Raw genomic sequence first — 16,075 nt, forward strand, 5'->3', positions numbered from 1 at the left:
CTTCTCAGGTTTCCTTAAAGCTATATGGTTAACTCTGATCTTCCTTTAAGAAGCATTTCTAAAAGAAGACACAGAAAGTGTTACTGGTAGCATTTAAATCAGCACATAAACTCTTCCTTCACTTTCAAAAGGATCAGGTTTGTGGCCTTTCCTCCTCCACCCCTTCCCCCCACGACTGAGTTTAGTAGAATATTCACTACAATCAGGTAAAAACCAGGTAGTCAATTATTTTTATTACATTGATTGAGCCTTTCATTTTTTTCACTTGGAGCAATCAATGATCTAATTGTCAGCACTTTAGTTAAAGTGTAATACTTACTTGATATATCTTACCCTTTGGGTCGCATTGGAATTTCACCTAGATTGGCCAAAAGAGGAGGAATTGGTTTGGCCAGAGTGACTAAAAATCCTAATTAGGTAACTTGGAAAATTGCCTTTAATGCTTTTTCTTTTACTCACCGCTACTGCATAAAAGATAGAAAAATAAAATACTATATTAAGGAAGGTCAAATTCTCCATTTGAAATAATTACGAAAGGAAATAAAAAACCTTAAGTTAACCCCATCAGAGAGAAGGGTGAGGAGACCTGTTGTTCCTGAACCTTTTGGCATCTTCCTTCAGCCCTTGGTCCTAGATCTAGGATCCTCAGCTGCCCAACTGCCCCACTCGTCACAGCCAGAGAGGTAGGCTGGAATCTCCACTGGTGTTTTCCCCAGGCCAATTTAATACAGACTGGGTGATGCAGTGGTTAAGTGCTCAGCTGCTAATGGAAAGGTTGGCAATTCAAACCCACCAGTCGCTCTGTGAGAGAAAGATGCAGCAATCTGCTTTCATTAAAGATTACAGCCTTAGAAACCCTATGGGGCAGTTCTACTCTGTCCTGTAGGGTTGCTATGTGTCGGAATCAACTCCACGCCACACAACAACATTCTTAATTACAGAGAAAAGGAAAAAAGATAACAGACTATCTCCCAAAGATCCCTTGGACCCAGGGAACCTCTCTTTTGGAAAGGATAGCCAATCTCACAAAAGCCTTTGAAACTTTTTTTTTCCCCCACTTCCTCCCCTATCCGTCATCCTACTCCACTCACATCAGCCCATGGGCCATTCTCCAAACAAGGCATTACTTGGTGCCTCTGAGTTTTTGCTCATCTTGTGACCCTGCAGGAAAGGGGAAGAGAAAAGGCCTAATGTGTATCGAACATCTGCTCTGAGCCAGACCCTGGGTAGGCATTCTGTGGACATCGTCCCATTCAGTTCTCACCATAGCCCTGGAGATAGGAGCCACCCCTGCTCTGCAGATAAGAAATGGAGTCAGAGATATCAGTCAGCTGCCCACCTGCACACTGTCCGGATCTGAATCAAGTCGTTTGGGGTCCAGAACATACACACTTTCCACAATATTCTGCTGCCTCTCAGCCCAGAATGCCCTTCTCCCATCTTCTCTGCATGGAGAAATCATACTCATTTATCAAGGCCCAGCACAAACATCACCTCTTCTGAGAGGTCTTCCTGGAATCCTCCTGAGGACTGCCTCTCACTGACACTCTTGCAGTCCTTTTTGAATGCCCCTTTCGTGATCCTTCAGGCAACTAAATCTCTCATTTCAAAAAGCCCCAGGAGCCTGTTACACTACTTCCACAGGCTGACTCTGTGCTGTATTTCAGTTCATTTATTGAGCTCGTTGGGGGAAGGGATCATGTCTTAACAATCTCTGTAATCCCACAGCCCTCACTGGAGGGTCTTGCCCATAGCAAACCTGTGAGGGAGCATGGTGATGTTTGCTCGATCTGATTGGGGGGCAGGGGCGGTGGGGAGGCAAAACATCAGAATCTTGTTTTAAGTCTAGATTCAAATCCTGGTTTTTCCCACTTCCTTCCTATGAGTCATTGGCCAGGTTACTTACTCCTCTCTAAGCAAATGAGGATAATACTAACTACCTACACTTCATGGTTTGTTGTGAGGAGAAATGAGATAAGACATATAGAACACTTAAGACCGAGACTGACAACATAATACGTGCTACTTAGTTAATATTAACTGAAAAATATATTGAAATCACAATAAGCATTTGTTACTTTACCTGTCAGCCATCCTTTCCTTGGGGTTCCCCTTCCTTGCATTCCACGTGGCTCCTCCTAACTCTGGAGATGGTCCAGAGATTTAAGCCGGGCCAATCTTAGTACCCTACTAGTTCGGCAACATAGATTGGTCCAAGGTTGGGCATGTGACCGAAGCAGGCCCAATCAGAGTCCTCCTTGCATCTGCCGTAAGGGAACTGGGAGGAAGATGCTCTTTCTCACTGCTGGGTTTGCTAGGCTAACGCTGTGGTCAGCGGTGTTGCCTGCAGATATGCAGCAGCAACCAGGGATGAATGAACGGAGAGAGACTGAGTCTGGAAGAGTTGAGTCTACAATACCAGCTTGGTAGCCCTGCTACCTTCTCCCTAGACGAGTGACTAATATAATGATAGATAACATTTATTGAGCCCTTACTATGCATTAGACACTGTTCTGAGAGCTTTACACGTATTCACTAATTTAACACGATTAACATCCTAATTTACATTTACAGATTAAAAAACTGAGGCACAGAATCATCCTGTTAACTGGCAGAAGATCATACAGCAAAATGGCTAATCCTGGATTTGTACCCAGGCAATCTGGTTCCAGAGCCCACAGCCTAACCACTTCACTACACTGCCTTGCAAACTCTGTTTAAACACGTTGAGGTCTGGTTTTCATCTCTGCAATGGAGACAGACCCTCCTTCCCCACTTTACCTGTAGAAGCCTCAGCTCCCAGCAGCTTCTCCTCTTCAGGCCAACCTCCACTCTCTGACCCCTGGAAAGAAAACTCTTCCAGGCTGGAAAGAGACTGCAGCTCCTTGGGGGGTGTTCTGCACGGGGTGCTGTTGGTGCTGATGACAGCTGACACGCGGAGCGGCACGGACACCGCAAAGGGCTCGGAGATGTTCAAGGCCTTGCGCTGGTGGCGGGGCGAGGGCTCCATCTGGAAGAGGCTGCTGGTGAAGACGGATTTGCTGGGGCCGTCGCTGGAGGTGTAGAACATCCCCAGCATCTTCGGGGCTGTCTGCTCGCTCTCGGGGTCCTCCATGGGCCGGAACACCTTCAGCTGCTCGGGCGGGGGCCGGGCCTGAGCGCCCTGCAGGGGGCTCCGGTCGCCGCTCACATCAAAGCCCCCCTCAGCCCTGGCTGGCATCCCCTCCTGGCCCCACTCGCCCTCCTGCTTGCTGAGATCACATGAGCTGCCAGTGCTGGTCGAGTGCATTTTCGTCGCCGGAATGAAAAATCCACCGGTGGTAACTGTTCGATTGAAAGTTCCTTTGGTTTCTTTCCCTAGTGAGGAAGAACAAGGACACAGTCAGCAGCCTGGGCGCACACACAGCTGCACAGCCTCATAAGGGCAGGCACGCGGCGTTTGACTACTGGGAAGGCGTAGCGATCTAACGAGGGTACTGCCATCGCTGCTGCTGTTTTAAGTTAACATCCACTACCACTCATGGCGGCCCCCGTGTGCAGAGCAGAAGTGCTCCTTAGGGTTTTGAAGGCTGGGTCCTTCCGGAAGCAGATTGCCAGGCCTGTCTTCTGAGGAGCTTCTGGGTTGGTTTGAACCGCCAACCTTTCGGCTGGTGGCCGAGCATTTAACAATTTGCATCACCCAGAGACTCTGTTAACAAGGGGACAGTCATTCTAGTAAAGGCAGATACATAACATTCAGCTGACAAGAGACGAAGCGTTTTCTCATGGGCATGGTGCCGTGACAGGACCGTTTGCTGTTGTACCAGATGGGACCAGCTTTAAACTTTGCTGGTAGAGCAGTTTCCTAAAGAAATTGCTGCTAGGATTGCTCAGCAGAGCTTGTCATTTGCCAAGCACTAAATGTAGATCATAAAATAGTAGAGAGACAGACGAGAGATTTTGATGTTTGCTCGAACTGATTGGGGGGCAGGCGCGGTGGGGAGGCAAAACATCAGAATCTTGTTTTAAGTCTTTTCTGACAGATGGACCCAGATAGGGGTTTGATTTCTCAGCGAGGACACAAATGCCATTCTCAGCTAGACCTTTCCCCCTTTCCAGGCTGTTGATTCAGAGGATGAGAGACCGGAAGTGGGAATTAACTACATGTTAGACAGCCTTGCTGTGAGGAGGCACTCTCAGCTGACTTAGAAGTGAGGGCAAAGAAGAAAAAGTCTTCTGGGAAATAAAGAAGCTGGGAGAAGACAAGTGAGTTGCCAGGAATCTGGAAAATAATTTTCCACTAAGTAGTAAGAGGAGTACTAAGTATTACGCTGGGCGTTTTATGTAGCATTAGGTTTAACTCTTACACCCACCCTATAAGTAAGTGTAATGATCTCCTTTAACGCATGAAGAAACTGAGGCTCCGAGGGATTAGATGACCTGCCCAACACCCACAGAAATGGTGAGCTAGGTGTTGAAGTATCAAATCTTGAAAATCTGGGCAAGGAGTTTTGAAACCCAAGCAAATGGATAAAAATGCTAAAAGTATCAGATCAGCTTAAAAAAAGACTTCACTGATTATTTTACAAATTTGTAATTATTTATTTAAGTTGCTTTAAAGATTTTCTGTATTATTTCAGGCTGCTTCATTTATTAAAGAGAAAAATGTCCTGTATTACAGGGGTTGGAAAGTGGTGGAATAACTGTGGGCGAGTTTCAAGAGTCTGTCAGGGAAGGCCTTTGCCTTATAGCTTGTAATGGTACTTGTTGGTTGCTTAACAAAAATAGAAGTGACAGGTACAGGCAAGTCATCTCTTAAGGCTAGACCTGTGAGAACACAGTGTAGTGGGGTGCCGTTTTGGTGATCGGTGTCACCTCGCATGCAACTGTACATACATTTTACTCCAGCAAACGATGTCATAGTCGGCACTTGCAAATTACCTGCCGCACAGCTGGTGCTGAATCTGTGTTTACTGATGAATGAATGAATGAATCTACCAACCCAAATCATGACTTGACAAGCATTATGAAGCTAATGCCTATGGAAACATCCAAATTCATTTCACATAAGCATCTAGGCACAGACACAAAACCATGAGGTATAAACCAACGCTTTGGTTCTTCCTTTATGCCCGAAGAGGAAGGCTCGTCTGCCCTAGTTTTCAGGTGTTGACCCTTTACCTGGGTCAGGTTTGAATGCAAAGTATACCTGTTCTCCAGTTATGGCCAGCTGAGAGGAAACCTCTTTTAGGACTATCCCTGAGGTAGAGCAAAGGGGTTATGCAAGGGCCCCGTGAACCCCTTGAGTTCAGAAAGGGATAGGGAGGGATTTGGGACTGGTTGATTGTACATGATTGTGACTAGGGATGAGCAGGCACAGCAGCTTAGAAAGGCAAGTCTGTGTACGAGCTTCCATCCCCCAGCCAGTTCAGAAACTATCTGTAAAATCTCACCTTCCACGGGCACTGAGCACAGCGAGTCCATGCTTTTCGCTGGTCGAATAGTAGCCTTCTCCACTAAAGGCAAAAGAAAAACCATCACTGCTGAGTGCGTATGAAGAGGAAGTATTCAGAATACGAGGTCAGGCTGTAAGTATGCATGAGAAATCTTTTTTAGGGAAGTTTTTTAAATATTTATAATTTGTCCCCTTGGAAAACATTTTCCCACCCCATTCTAGATGTTCCTATATTCTTAATGGGACTATCCTTATAAAAACAGAGCATTTGTAGATCAACGTTTTATTAACATTTTACAGATAAAGGTAAATAGCAGTTTTGTCAAATGGCTGTAGGCCAACGCAGAGTCCTGAGCGCAGTTTTACTGGACAAAAAGCATTCCACAATGACTCTATGCGGGGCATCCGTGGGGCTCCAGGCAGACCCTCTGTCAGGGTAGACAGCAGGATTCTTGGCTGAGGGCCACACCTCTCAGCCCCCAGGAATTTGTTACAATAGGTGAGAGGGCCCAGGGAAGCGGGGCTGCCTTTCTCTGCAGGTGCAGCTCTGCTCCTTAAAATCTGCAGACGGGTTGCTCCCCCAATGATCTCACCCATCGGCCTCACCCTGGAGCAGATCCCAGCCAACCCTTCACTGAGCACCTGCCACGTGCCTGCTGTATGCTATGCATATTTGTAGCTTAGGAGGTTTTTGGAAGGGTGTGAGGTTTGAATAAGTGAAAATGTGTTATCCCAGGCATGGTGTTAAATACTTTCATGGATAGCATTTCTCGTCAGGTGGCTGAAGTGGCTGGAAGGTGGTTCCTCCTGGGTCAAGCTTGCCAGGAGCGGGAAGAGGGCAGTCTGGAGGCTGACGAGGAGCCCAGGCCTAGTAGCCTTTAAGGCCACTCTGGATTCAGACAGATCTGGGTTTGAATTCCAACTCTGCCACCTGGGGCTGTGTGACCTCAGATGAGCAGCTTAATCTCAATAAGCTTCTGTTTTCTCATGTGCATGTAAGGAAAAAATAGGGCTGCTGTGAGAGTTAAAAGAGTGAGGTATATAAAGTGACTAGGTTGTACCAGCCTGGAATAGAGTAAGTGCTCAGTAAAAAGTAACTATTGTGTATCGTTGTTGTTGTTATTCAGGATCAGCAAGGGCTCAGCAACAAAGGGGAACAGAGGCTATGGTTCTACAAGAAGCAGGCAGGGTCCGCCCTAACCCAAAGTGGACAGTAACTCACAGCTGTTTTATCCCTCTTTTAAAAATCCAGACCAGCTGTTGTCAAGTCAACTCTGACTCGTGGCAATCCCATGTGTATCAGAGTAGGACTGGGCTCCATAGGGTTTTCAATGGCTGTTATCTTTCAGAAGCAGATTGCCAGGCCTTTCTTCTGAGGTACCTCTAGGTGGGTTTGAACTGCCAGTTTTTCAGTTTGTAGGTGAACTCCCTTTTTTCCTCCTTGCCTCAAACCCTGTTCCTTCTGGGAGGCTCTGAATTAGCACCCTGGCCTCCCAGCTTTGGGCTTGTGCCTGACCAGGGATTTGTGGTGGGAGGACACAGCCTCTTCACTCAAACTTGTGGAGGTGGCAGAGACTGCCTGCAAACCTCCTTCCTTCCACTAACGCAGAGTTCTTATCCTTTGAAGGTCTGCTATTTTCACAAGTTTACAAACTGATTTATTATCCTAGAACAACCTGGCTGGCATCCCTTTATTCATCCACGCATTCTGACACAGCTTTTGGCCTTTGTGTTTCTGGGAACTGCATTTATGAACTTCCCCCGGTTTTCACATGTCTGCCTTGAGGGGCAGTGACCAGGTGACCCAGTGAGTCACGGAGGCTGGGCAGCAGTTCTGTCTTTGGGAACATCGGTGTTCACCTTTGGTGTCAGACCCCCTTTCTGACGCTGCAGCGCCTTGTGGGCTGGATGACCACAGCAGCACAGCAGGGCTATGGCTTCAGGGGACAGTCCCCAAGGGCTCCCCGGCCCCTTTCCTGGGTAGTAACTCAGGGCCTCTTGGCCCATGACTATGTCTAGATTATATTTTTCTGTCTGGGACCTTGACTTGGCCTCATAGAGCTGCATCCACCAGCTTCTTGCTAGCCTCTGGGTCCTTGAGTCCCCCTCTTCACTGATCCCTATGGCTTTGGAATGTCTCTGCTCAGAAGAATTCCTTGTGGAGAGTTTCCGGAACTCTTCTGTTTGATAATATTAAAAAAGTTTAAACTGAATCAATTCAAATACCAGTCCCTGGGAGATTCCAAAGTTTATACATCTTCATTCAGCTGAGTCCCATTTTTCTTACGCTTTATTTCTTATCTCTGTTCAATTTTCTAAATATGGCTAAATGCCCCTTCATCCTCCTCCTCCCACAAGAAACCCAATACCATTTATGGTGAATTAATTTGTAAAACACCCTTACTTATGGAGTTTGTTTAAGGATTTTAAAAAATTGTGTAAGCACATTAACTCACTGATTCTCTTTTTTCATATGCATGCTTTGATAAATGGCGATCCCACTTACAGAGCCTGCTCTGCCTTGCCCTAGGTGGATTGTGTTACAGGGTTCCAGGCCTACCATCACCTACAGATTCCACTAGCGTTATGACCACAAGGCCCACTGGTCTTTAGTTCCAGAGTTCCAGCAACACTCTTCTGGCAAAAGATGGCTGCCTGGAAAACAGTCAAGGCCACAGGAAACCACTTGTATTGACACTGATGATTTTATGTTTTCACCCTTGCATCCTATCAAATTTCTATTGGTTTGGCGATCTATATCTGATTAGTTTGTTCATCCGAAATCCAAACCCACTGCCGTTGAATCGATTCCTACTCATAGTGACCCTAAAGGTAGAACTGCCCCATAGGGTTTCCAAGGCTGTAAATTTTTACAGAAGCAGACTGCCCCATCTTTCTCCCACGGAGCCACAGGTGGGTTTGAACTGCTGACCTTTTCGCTAGCAGCCGAGTGCTTTAACCACAGTGCCACCAGGGCTCCTAGTTTGTTCATAAGACCTTAGAATCTGGCTGCATATCAGAATCACCTGGGGCACTTTTAAAAAACTACGGATACTCAGACCTCCTGAGGCAACACTGGGTGGGGGTGAGCCGTCCTGTGGGCGATCCTGAGGGGAGGCTGTGCAGAGAACCTCTGGCCCAGAACGCCCTGTGTGTCCTGTGAGTTCACCACGGTTTGATCCGGCACCTTGGACTTCCTCCTTTTGAAAACCCTACGGGGGTGGGAATCTTCCTACGTCAAGATCAAGGCAAACCGTTTATTTCATTTTTGTTCATTTGTTTTGTTGATTTTCACCACTTGGTGAACCTCTTGCATCATGGTATCACTGATTCTGTAACTGGAATTCCCTCTCTGATGTGCTTTAAGCAAACCTCTTATAGTTAGATCAGGAGTTTCTTGCCAGGAACTCGATCCCTCAGATTCTCCTTAGAGACCCCTCCTTCCCGATTTGTATCTAATCTGCCCTGCCTGGGGCAATCTGCCCTCTTCACGGGGGCTGTCCTTTCATTTTGTGAAGTATATTCTTCCCTATCTGGGTAGATGCCTGCCCAGAACCCATTTCTCTTCTCCCTTCTCAGAGCCTGCTGCTCCCTGGGTGCTTCCGACTGGGGATCCCATTCCTCACGCCACAGTGACTGGTTCAGGAACCCAGGCCTAAGCCAAGGCATTCTTTCAGTCGTCGGAATTGATCCATGTGACTCAGTGCAGGTTGTTGAGATGTGAGGAGAGTTTGATGGGGCCTTTTGGGAAAGAAGGGTTTCTGTTCTTAGGCGCAAGCCATGAGAAATGACGCTGTTTCTCCCTGTGTACAGGGTGATAATTCAAAGGTAAAGCCTAGCACTATTACGGCTATTCGGCCATAGCAAGGGGAGCCAGTCTAGGGATGAAGGTGGCCCACACAGAGGGTACCAGAAGAAAAAAAAAACCAAACCAAACCCGTTGCTGTCAATTCTGAGTCATAGCAACCCTACAGGACAGAGTAGAACTGCCCCATAGAGTTTTCAACGAGCGGCTGGTGGATTCAAACTGCAGAGAGAGTACAGCTGAGGGAAACTGAGAATGGCGACAGAGGTACTGGGTCAAACCACTCCTGAAGCCTGTGCTACACCTGGATGTCCAATTACAGAAGCCAATAAATGCCCTCATTGTATAGGCCAGTTGAGTTGGATTTGATATTATTTACAGCCTAAATCATTGTAACTGCAATACCCTGTAGCATCCCTCATTACTCCTACAAGCAAATGTGAATATTTCTAGTATCTGTGCTTTCTGAGTCTTTGCATACAATTATCACCAGGTTCAAGGAAAATATTTAAAAATATTATCTCTCATTTCTCCTACAGGCATTAACTTTTTGTCCCCCAAAGTCTTTATTGTTGAAAATTTCAAATATTCAAAAAAGTTGAAGACTTCTAAACCTACCATCTAGTATCAACAATTGTCAACATTTTGCTATACATTTGCTTTGTTTATCTATTTCTATATCTGTATACCTACTGACATCATGTTGAACCATTTGAAAGTGAGTTTCAGTATTTTAACTTTTCACCCTTCACTCTTGAACTTTAGCATGTGTCTCCTAGGAATCACTAGCACCCTGAGAAAATTTTCAATTCCTTAATACCATCTAATAGTCAGTCTATATCCATAAATTCTCTATTTGTTCCCAAAATTGTATTTTGAAGATATTTTTTTTTTTTCAAACCAAGATTCAATCAAGGCTTGCCCATTGCATTTGGACATTTACCTTTTACAACTCATTTTTTATAACTACTGCCTCCATTTTATCATACTTTCAATCTAGGACACTAAAGAACATTGATATAGATTTTCTTTGGTCTTCTCTTTCCTAACCCAATGTCCTGCTGGATTGGTTATATTCCCCATTACATGGTGGTTCCCTCAATTCCTTCCTGCATCAATTTCTATTCATTAGTCAGAAATAAGTCCCACAGTACAGCATCCCTATTTAAAAATCATGACCCTGGGAGAAAGGGACAGCTCTTCCTTACAGTAGAATTACAATTAATAAATGGAGAATGAATAATGGAAATAGGAAATCACCATTTGGCCAACACCACAGTAATAACTGTTGCAGGCAAGAACCACTAATGTATGCTAAGATACACCTACTCCCCACTTATCGACTATCTTGTTATCCAACATTTTGCATTCATGACAATGGTAAAAGATCTACTGTCTGACTATTTTGCACATTAATGACGTATGTCTGGCAGTAACGAACACCAAGGTGCAAGGTGAAGAGTAATGCTGGCTATTTTGGTTAAGGTTATGTGTCAGCTTGGCTGGGCCATGATTCTCAGTGGTTTGGCAGTTATGTAATGATATAATTTGGCAGTTATGTAATGATGTAGTCATCCTGCATTTTGTGATCTGATGTGGTCATCCTCCATTTTGGCATAACACCAATTTTTGCATAACGACCTGGTCTTTGGAACCTAAACGTGTCAATGAGTGAGGAGTGGGTATACATGGACAAAAGTGTGATGAGAAACAAAATATTTGCATGGTCTCAAAATATCTCCCATGAGATATTTATTAATTGCAAAGGAAAAAAATAATAACTTTACAGTGGCAAAACCTGTAGACACCACTTTCACCAAGTGATCAAAATTAGTATCATCAGTAATAAAATATTGACATCATGTACCTCCTGATATGAGGCCCTGGGAAGAGCACATCACTTCTGTGGTATTGCTGCAAACATTCATATCCTCATTCTAATCAGGAGAAAATATCAGACAAACCCAAACTGAGGATATTCTACAAAATAACTGGTCAGTACTCTTCAAAAATGTCAAGGTCATAAAGAAAAAGAAAAATTGAGGAACTGTCTAGATTGGAGAAAATTAAGGAGACATGATGACTAAATGTCATGTGGGTTTCTGAACTGGATCCTGGACCAGAAAAGGACATTAGTGGACAATTGGTGAGATATGAATAAGATCTATAAATTAGTTAATAGTATTATATCAATATTAATTTTCCAGCTTTGATAATTGTACTACAGTTATGTAAGATGATAACATTAGGAGAAGCTGTGTGAAGGGTATACGGGTTCTCTGTGTACTACTTTTGTCACTTTTTTGTAAGTCTAAAATTATTATTATTTTAAAAAAAAAAAAAACCCTCTAATTAATTTATAAGTTTCTCTTTCAAGGCCGAGTTTGACTTGATCAAACCAATGACTTAGGAAGCAGAGCTAGTTGGGGTGGAGAGGCGGGGAAGAAACCCATCATAAAATATAACTGTTATTAATTCTTACCTGAGAGCCTCTGTCCTCTCACAAATACACTCCCATTTCTACTCAGCTTTGACTTGGAGTCTGATCCAGAACGTCCCAGGTTAAATATTGACTTCCACTTCTTTGATTTACTGGAGAGCTTTCTTCTAAAGAAGCCAAGCCATTAGGGATTAGTTTGGTAACTAGTAATTTCAGTGGTACTTTTAAATTGAGAAAGAATATTCTAATCATACTCTTAGTTATGAAAGGCTCTGACGTTTCAGGAAATTCTTCTCAAAAATCCAAGTTGAACCTGACTTTCACCCTGTCTGGGATGCCCTAGATAACAGGCTAGGCTTTCATAAATTAGACCAAGGGCCATATTCTCCCAGGCAAGGGACAGAGGCATGCTGTTAGAGAAGGTGAGGGGTGGTGGGGGCAGGGCAGACAGAGCCAGGGATTGGTGGGAGACTCAAAGGTCACAACTTCCTTGGAGGGAATTCTGGTAAACACGTGAGTCCTGAGTTTTCAAAGATGCCTATTATCTATCTATTTATTTTTATTTTATTTTTTTACAGGAGTAACCACTAAAGACCATAGACCACAGTCCTGTTCTGCTCCCTGAACTGTGGCCACCCTGCTGGGACATCCACAGGTGAGGAAAGGGCTAGTGAAGTCTTTCAGGGAATGAAGAAGTGTTGGATGAGAAAGCAGATCTGGAAAAGAAGTTTGACTTTTTTCTACTTTTGATGGGCCCCATGAGAGGCGAAGAGAGGCAGGTGGGGATAGGGAGAGTTGTCATCTGCTGAGCATGATCAAAGCCACTGCAGAGAAGTGCAGAGGTTAGTGCGTCTGGCTTTGCCTCCATTTCCCTGGTGCATCACAGGCAGACAGCTTCAGTAAGAGGCGGGGAACTAGGTGTTAAGCCCAGCTGAGAGGGTGCAGGAGACCCTGGCACCACCAGGGATCACCGCAGAGGCCTTGCTCTGCTCTGGCTTGGCCCAGCCTTGGGACTTCATGAAGTTCCAGGATGAAACCCTGCAACCTGTGGGTTCCACAGAGGGCGTTTTCTCTGCAGGGCTCAAGAAGCTTCCATAGAACATCCAGGTCTCAAGCCTAGCATATTTTTATGATCAATCAGAGATCTGCAGTGCTGGGTCATTTCTTTTGGACCTGGCCTGGTTTATTTCACACACTGGGCCTTGGAGTGTATTTTACCAAGTGGCCTACCTTTGGCTGTGGTACACCCTGGTGCGGTTGAAGGCACAGAGAAAATGTACTTGGTGGTTCTTCTGAGAGTCTCTTCTCCCTGATCCCTGGGTAGAAGTTTTATTTGCCAAGGATTTAGGGGGAAGAGCAGTGGGACTCAGTCATGAGAGTACATGACTCATGCATACAGGAGATGGAGGATCCTCGCCAGGTGTCTTCCAGGTGAACCATTCCCATTGCATGCAGTGTGACGGGTACCTCCCACAGCTGTGCAACAGGGCAGCCCTCTTCCTGCCCTCCTCAAAAGCAAACAGCCCCGCCATCTTGGGGAGGACTCCGACAAGAGGTCAGAGGTGCCTGTTTTCATAATTCTTGTCAGTGATTAAACAGCAGAGATAACGTTCTCCAGATTGCCTTTCAGCTCCTTCACCTACTGTCTGCCTAGAATTAAGGTTCCTGCTTCAATGGCTGTCTTCTTTTATATGGGGGTGCGAGTGGGGGACAGGTGGAGACCAGAGTTGCAGTGCAGGAAGTAAGAGGGAGAAATGAGGAAAGAAAATATCCTACAAGTGAAAACGAAGTTGGCTTTGTTTTTAGAGGGGAGGGAGGCCTCTGCCAGGTTTGAAAGGAGGAAAGGAGGCCAGGAATGCGTGCCCGCAAGTACTGCCTGCCCACAGCTCTCAGCCTAGAGTGGTGCTATTTGTCAGCTTGTCCTCTGTCAAGAGATTCATCTCTACACCTTTCATTATGTCACATGAGGGCGGGGGCGTAGAGGTCATGTTTTTTTTTTTAGTAAACTTCCTTTTGAAAACTTCAAGACTGTTTTGTCTAAACTAAGGAGTAAGGGATTTTGGTCATGACTCCTGACCTCTGTCACAGTCACCCCCATGGTGGTGCTAGAGATCTCTGGTGGGAGATAAGGGGTCTTGATAACTTTGGGGACAGTGAGTGAAGGCATCGATCGCTGATGACAGTGTTGTGGAGACAACTCCCATCTCTTTGGAATGTTTCCTTACTCCCAACCCAGACCACACTCCCCAACCCATGCTGCCATCATGGCCCCGAGACTATACGTCTCCTCTTCTGTTCCCCTCCACCCAAGCATTTCTGGAATTGGAAAGGACGCCACGCACTTGCTGTCTGGCAACTCAAGGACGGTGTGGAAGAGGGTGCCCATAGGAGGGACAATCTCAGGCAGGCTATTCTCCCGCCTTTCCTTCCGAGCAGGATGGTTGGTAGCCAGGCTCCGGGCCTGAGCTTCCTCCAGGCTCACCAACTTCATGGGCAGGGAGAGGGCTGGCAAGGTCAGGCTTTTCATGATGGGCCGGTTTTCTGTAAAATAAGAGAGAAGAGCTCAGTCCTGGGAGGAGATCTGTACACCAGGCCCTGCCAGACTCCGTCTGTGGCTCCTCCCTTCCTGACCTCCTGACGGTGCTGAGTGCCACCCTTGGCTTCTCTTGGCGCCTGGTTAGGCCTGGGTTGAAGGCTGCACAGGAAATTGACAACTCTCCTGGCCAGACTAGCCAGAGGGCAAAAGGGGCTCCAGGAAGTAACCTCCACTTCCTATACTTTTCATAGTCAGACCCTCCATTCATTTGTACAACAAACATTTATTGAACACTTACTGTCAGCCAGAGTAAAAGCAGTGGTCTAGAAACTCTACCCAGTGCTTTGGCCAGATGAGAATGTATGCCCAGCCCCAGAGGTAGCCTCATTCAGCCAGGATAAGGCACAGCTGGAGCCTTTGCTTCCCCTAGATCACCCAGGCTTATTTCTCTGTAGTAAAAAGGCATTTTACAGCCTACACCATCCCCTAAAACTCACTATCCAGTCATCTTCCAGTGTGTCAAGCCAACCCTCTCTTACTCTATGGTAATTTTTTAGGAATAGAGGTTATGCTCACAGATCAGTGATGTCCAGAGTTGTCTCTTCTCCAAGTCAGTGCTATTCAACTGGGAACGGTTTTGCATCCTCCTCCCCAGGGGACATGTGGCACTATCTGGGCACATTTTTGGTTGTCACAACTGGTAAGGGAGGTGCTACAGGCATCTAGTAGGTAAAGGCCAGGGATGCTACTAATGCACAGGGCAACGCCCCCCTGCCCCCTGCCAATGTCAGTAGTGCTGAGGTTGGGAAACCCTGACTGAAGTAAAAAAGAAAGGATCTAAGTTTGCCTGTATTTAGTCTTTGGTGACTTGGCCAGTTTTCTGTGACTTAGGAAGGCTCTAGGATAATGTGGACAAAGCTGGACCAAGAAATCCCTTTTTATATCAGTCTTTTATTTTTAGAAAGCAATGATGGCACTATTTCTCTCTTTGCAGAACATGACCCTTTCTGAATGGAGGGATATAAAGCCACTGACAAAGGGCCTCAGAGAAAACGGAGACAGTCTATGATACTGGGGCATTTCTTGGGAGGAGAAGCATAACAGTTGTTCAGCAGGACTGCAGTTAAATATACAGGCAGTCTCCAGACTATAGACGAGTTCCATTCCTAAGTCTGTCTTTAAGTCGAATTTGTTTCATAAGTTGGAACAGTTAGGCATGGTTCATATCTAACGTCAGTTAGTCAAATGTTTGTCTTAGTATATAGTGTACCTTTACATGCATAAAAACATTAAAGAAACACTTTCAGATATACTAAAACATCTCTAACATAATAATACAGAAATAATAATAATGATTTTAATTATTATTATTTTATTGTTGTAGTTTAGATGAAGTTTACATTTCAAGTTACTCTCCCATACAAAAATTTACACACACATTGTTATGTGACCCTATTGCTCTCCTCACACTGTGACAGCACACTTCTCCTTTCTACCCCCGATTCCCTGTGTCCATTCAACCAGCACCTAACCCTCTCTGCCTTCTCATCTCACCTCCGGACAGAAGCTGCCCGTTTAGTCTCTTGTATCTACTTGAGCCAAGAGGCACATTCCTCATGAGTATCACTCTATGTCCCGCAGTCCAGTCCAATCCCTGTCTGAAGAGTTGGCCTCAGAAATTGTTTTAATTCTGGGCTGATAGAAAGTCCGGGAGCCATGCTTTCCAGGGTTCCTCCAGTCTCAGTCAGACCATTAAGTCTGGTCTTCTTACTAGAATTCGAGTTCTGCACCCCACCTTTCTTCTGCTCCATCAGGGACTCTCTGTTGTGTTCCCTGTCAGGGTGGTCATTGGTGGTAGCC

General features: G+C 45.5%; 1 protein-coding gene across 1 annotated transcript in view; it reads right to left on the reverse strand.

Annotated features, from left to right (window-relative positions):
• The window catches only part of ARHGAP31 (Rho GTPase activating protein 31), a 131,143-nt gene that overhangs the window by 14,783 nt on the left and 100,285 nt on the right, over positions 1-16,075 (reverse strand). Inside the window, exons 7-10 of the mRNA XM_004373661.2 lie at positions 14,022-14,220; positions 11,722-11,846; positions 5,433-5,495; positions 2,782-3,357 (exon numbers count right to left, since the gene is read on the reverse strand). Of these exons, the coding sequence (XP_004373718.1) occupies positions 2,782-3,357; positions 5,433-5,495; positions 11,722-11,846; positions 14,022-14,220 (963 nt within the window). The remainder of the gene's footprint in view (positions 1-2,781; positions 3,358-5,432; positions 5,496-11,721; positions 11,847-14,021; positions 14,221-16,075) is intronic.

The sequence above is a fragment of the Trichechus manatus genome, unplaced genomic scaffold, assembly GCF_000243295.1.
Source record: "Trichechus manatus latirostris isolate Lorelei unplaced genomic scaffold, TriManLat1.0 scaffold00026, whole genome shotgun sequence".
Classification (NCBI taxonomy): domain Eukaryota; kingdom Metazoa; phylum Chordata; class Mammalia; order Sirenia; family Trichechidae; genus Trichechus; species Trichechus manatus.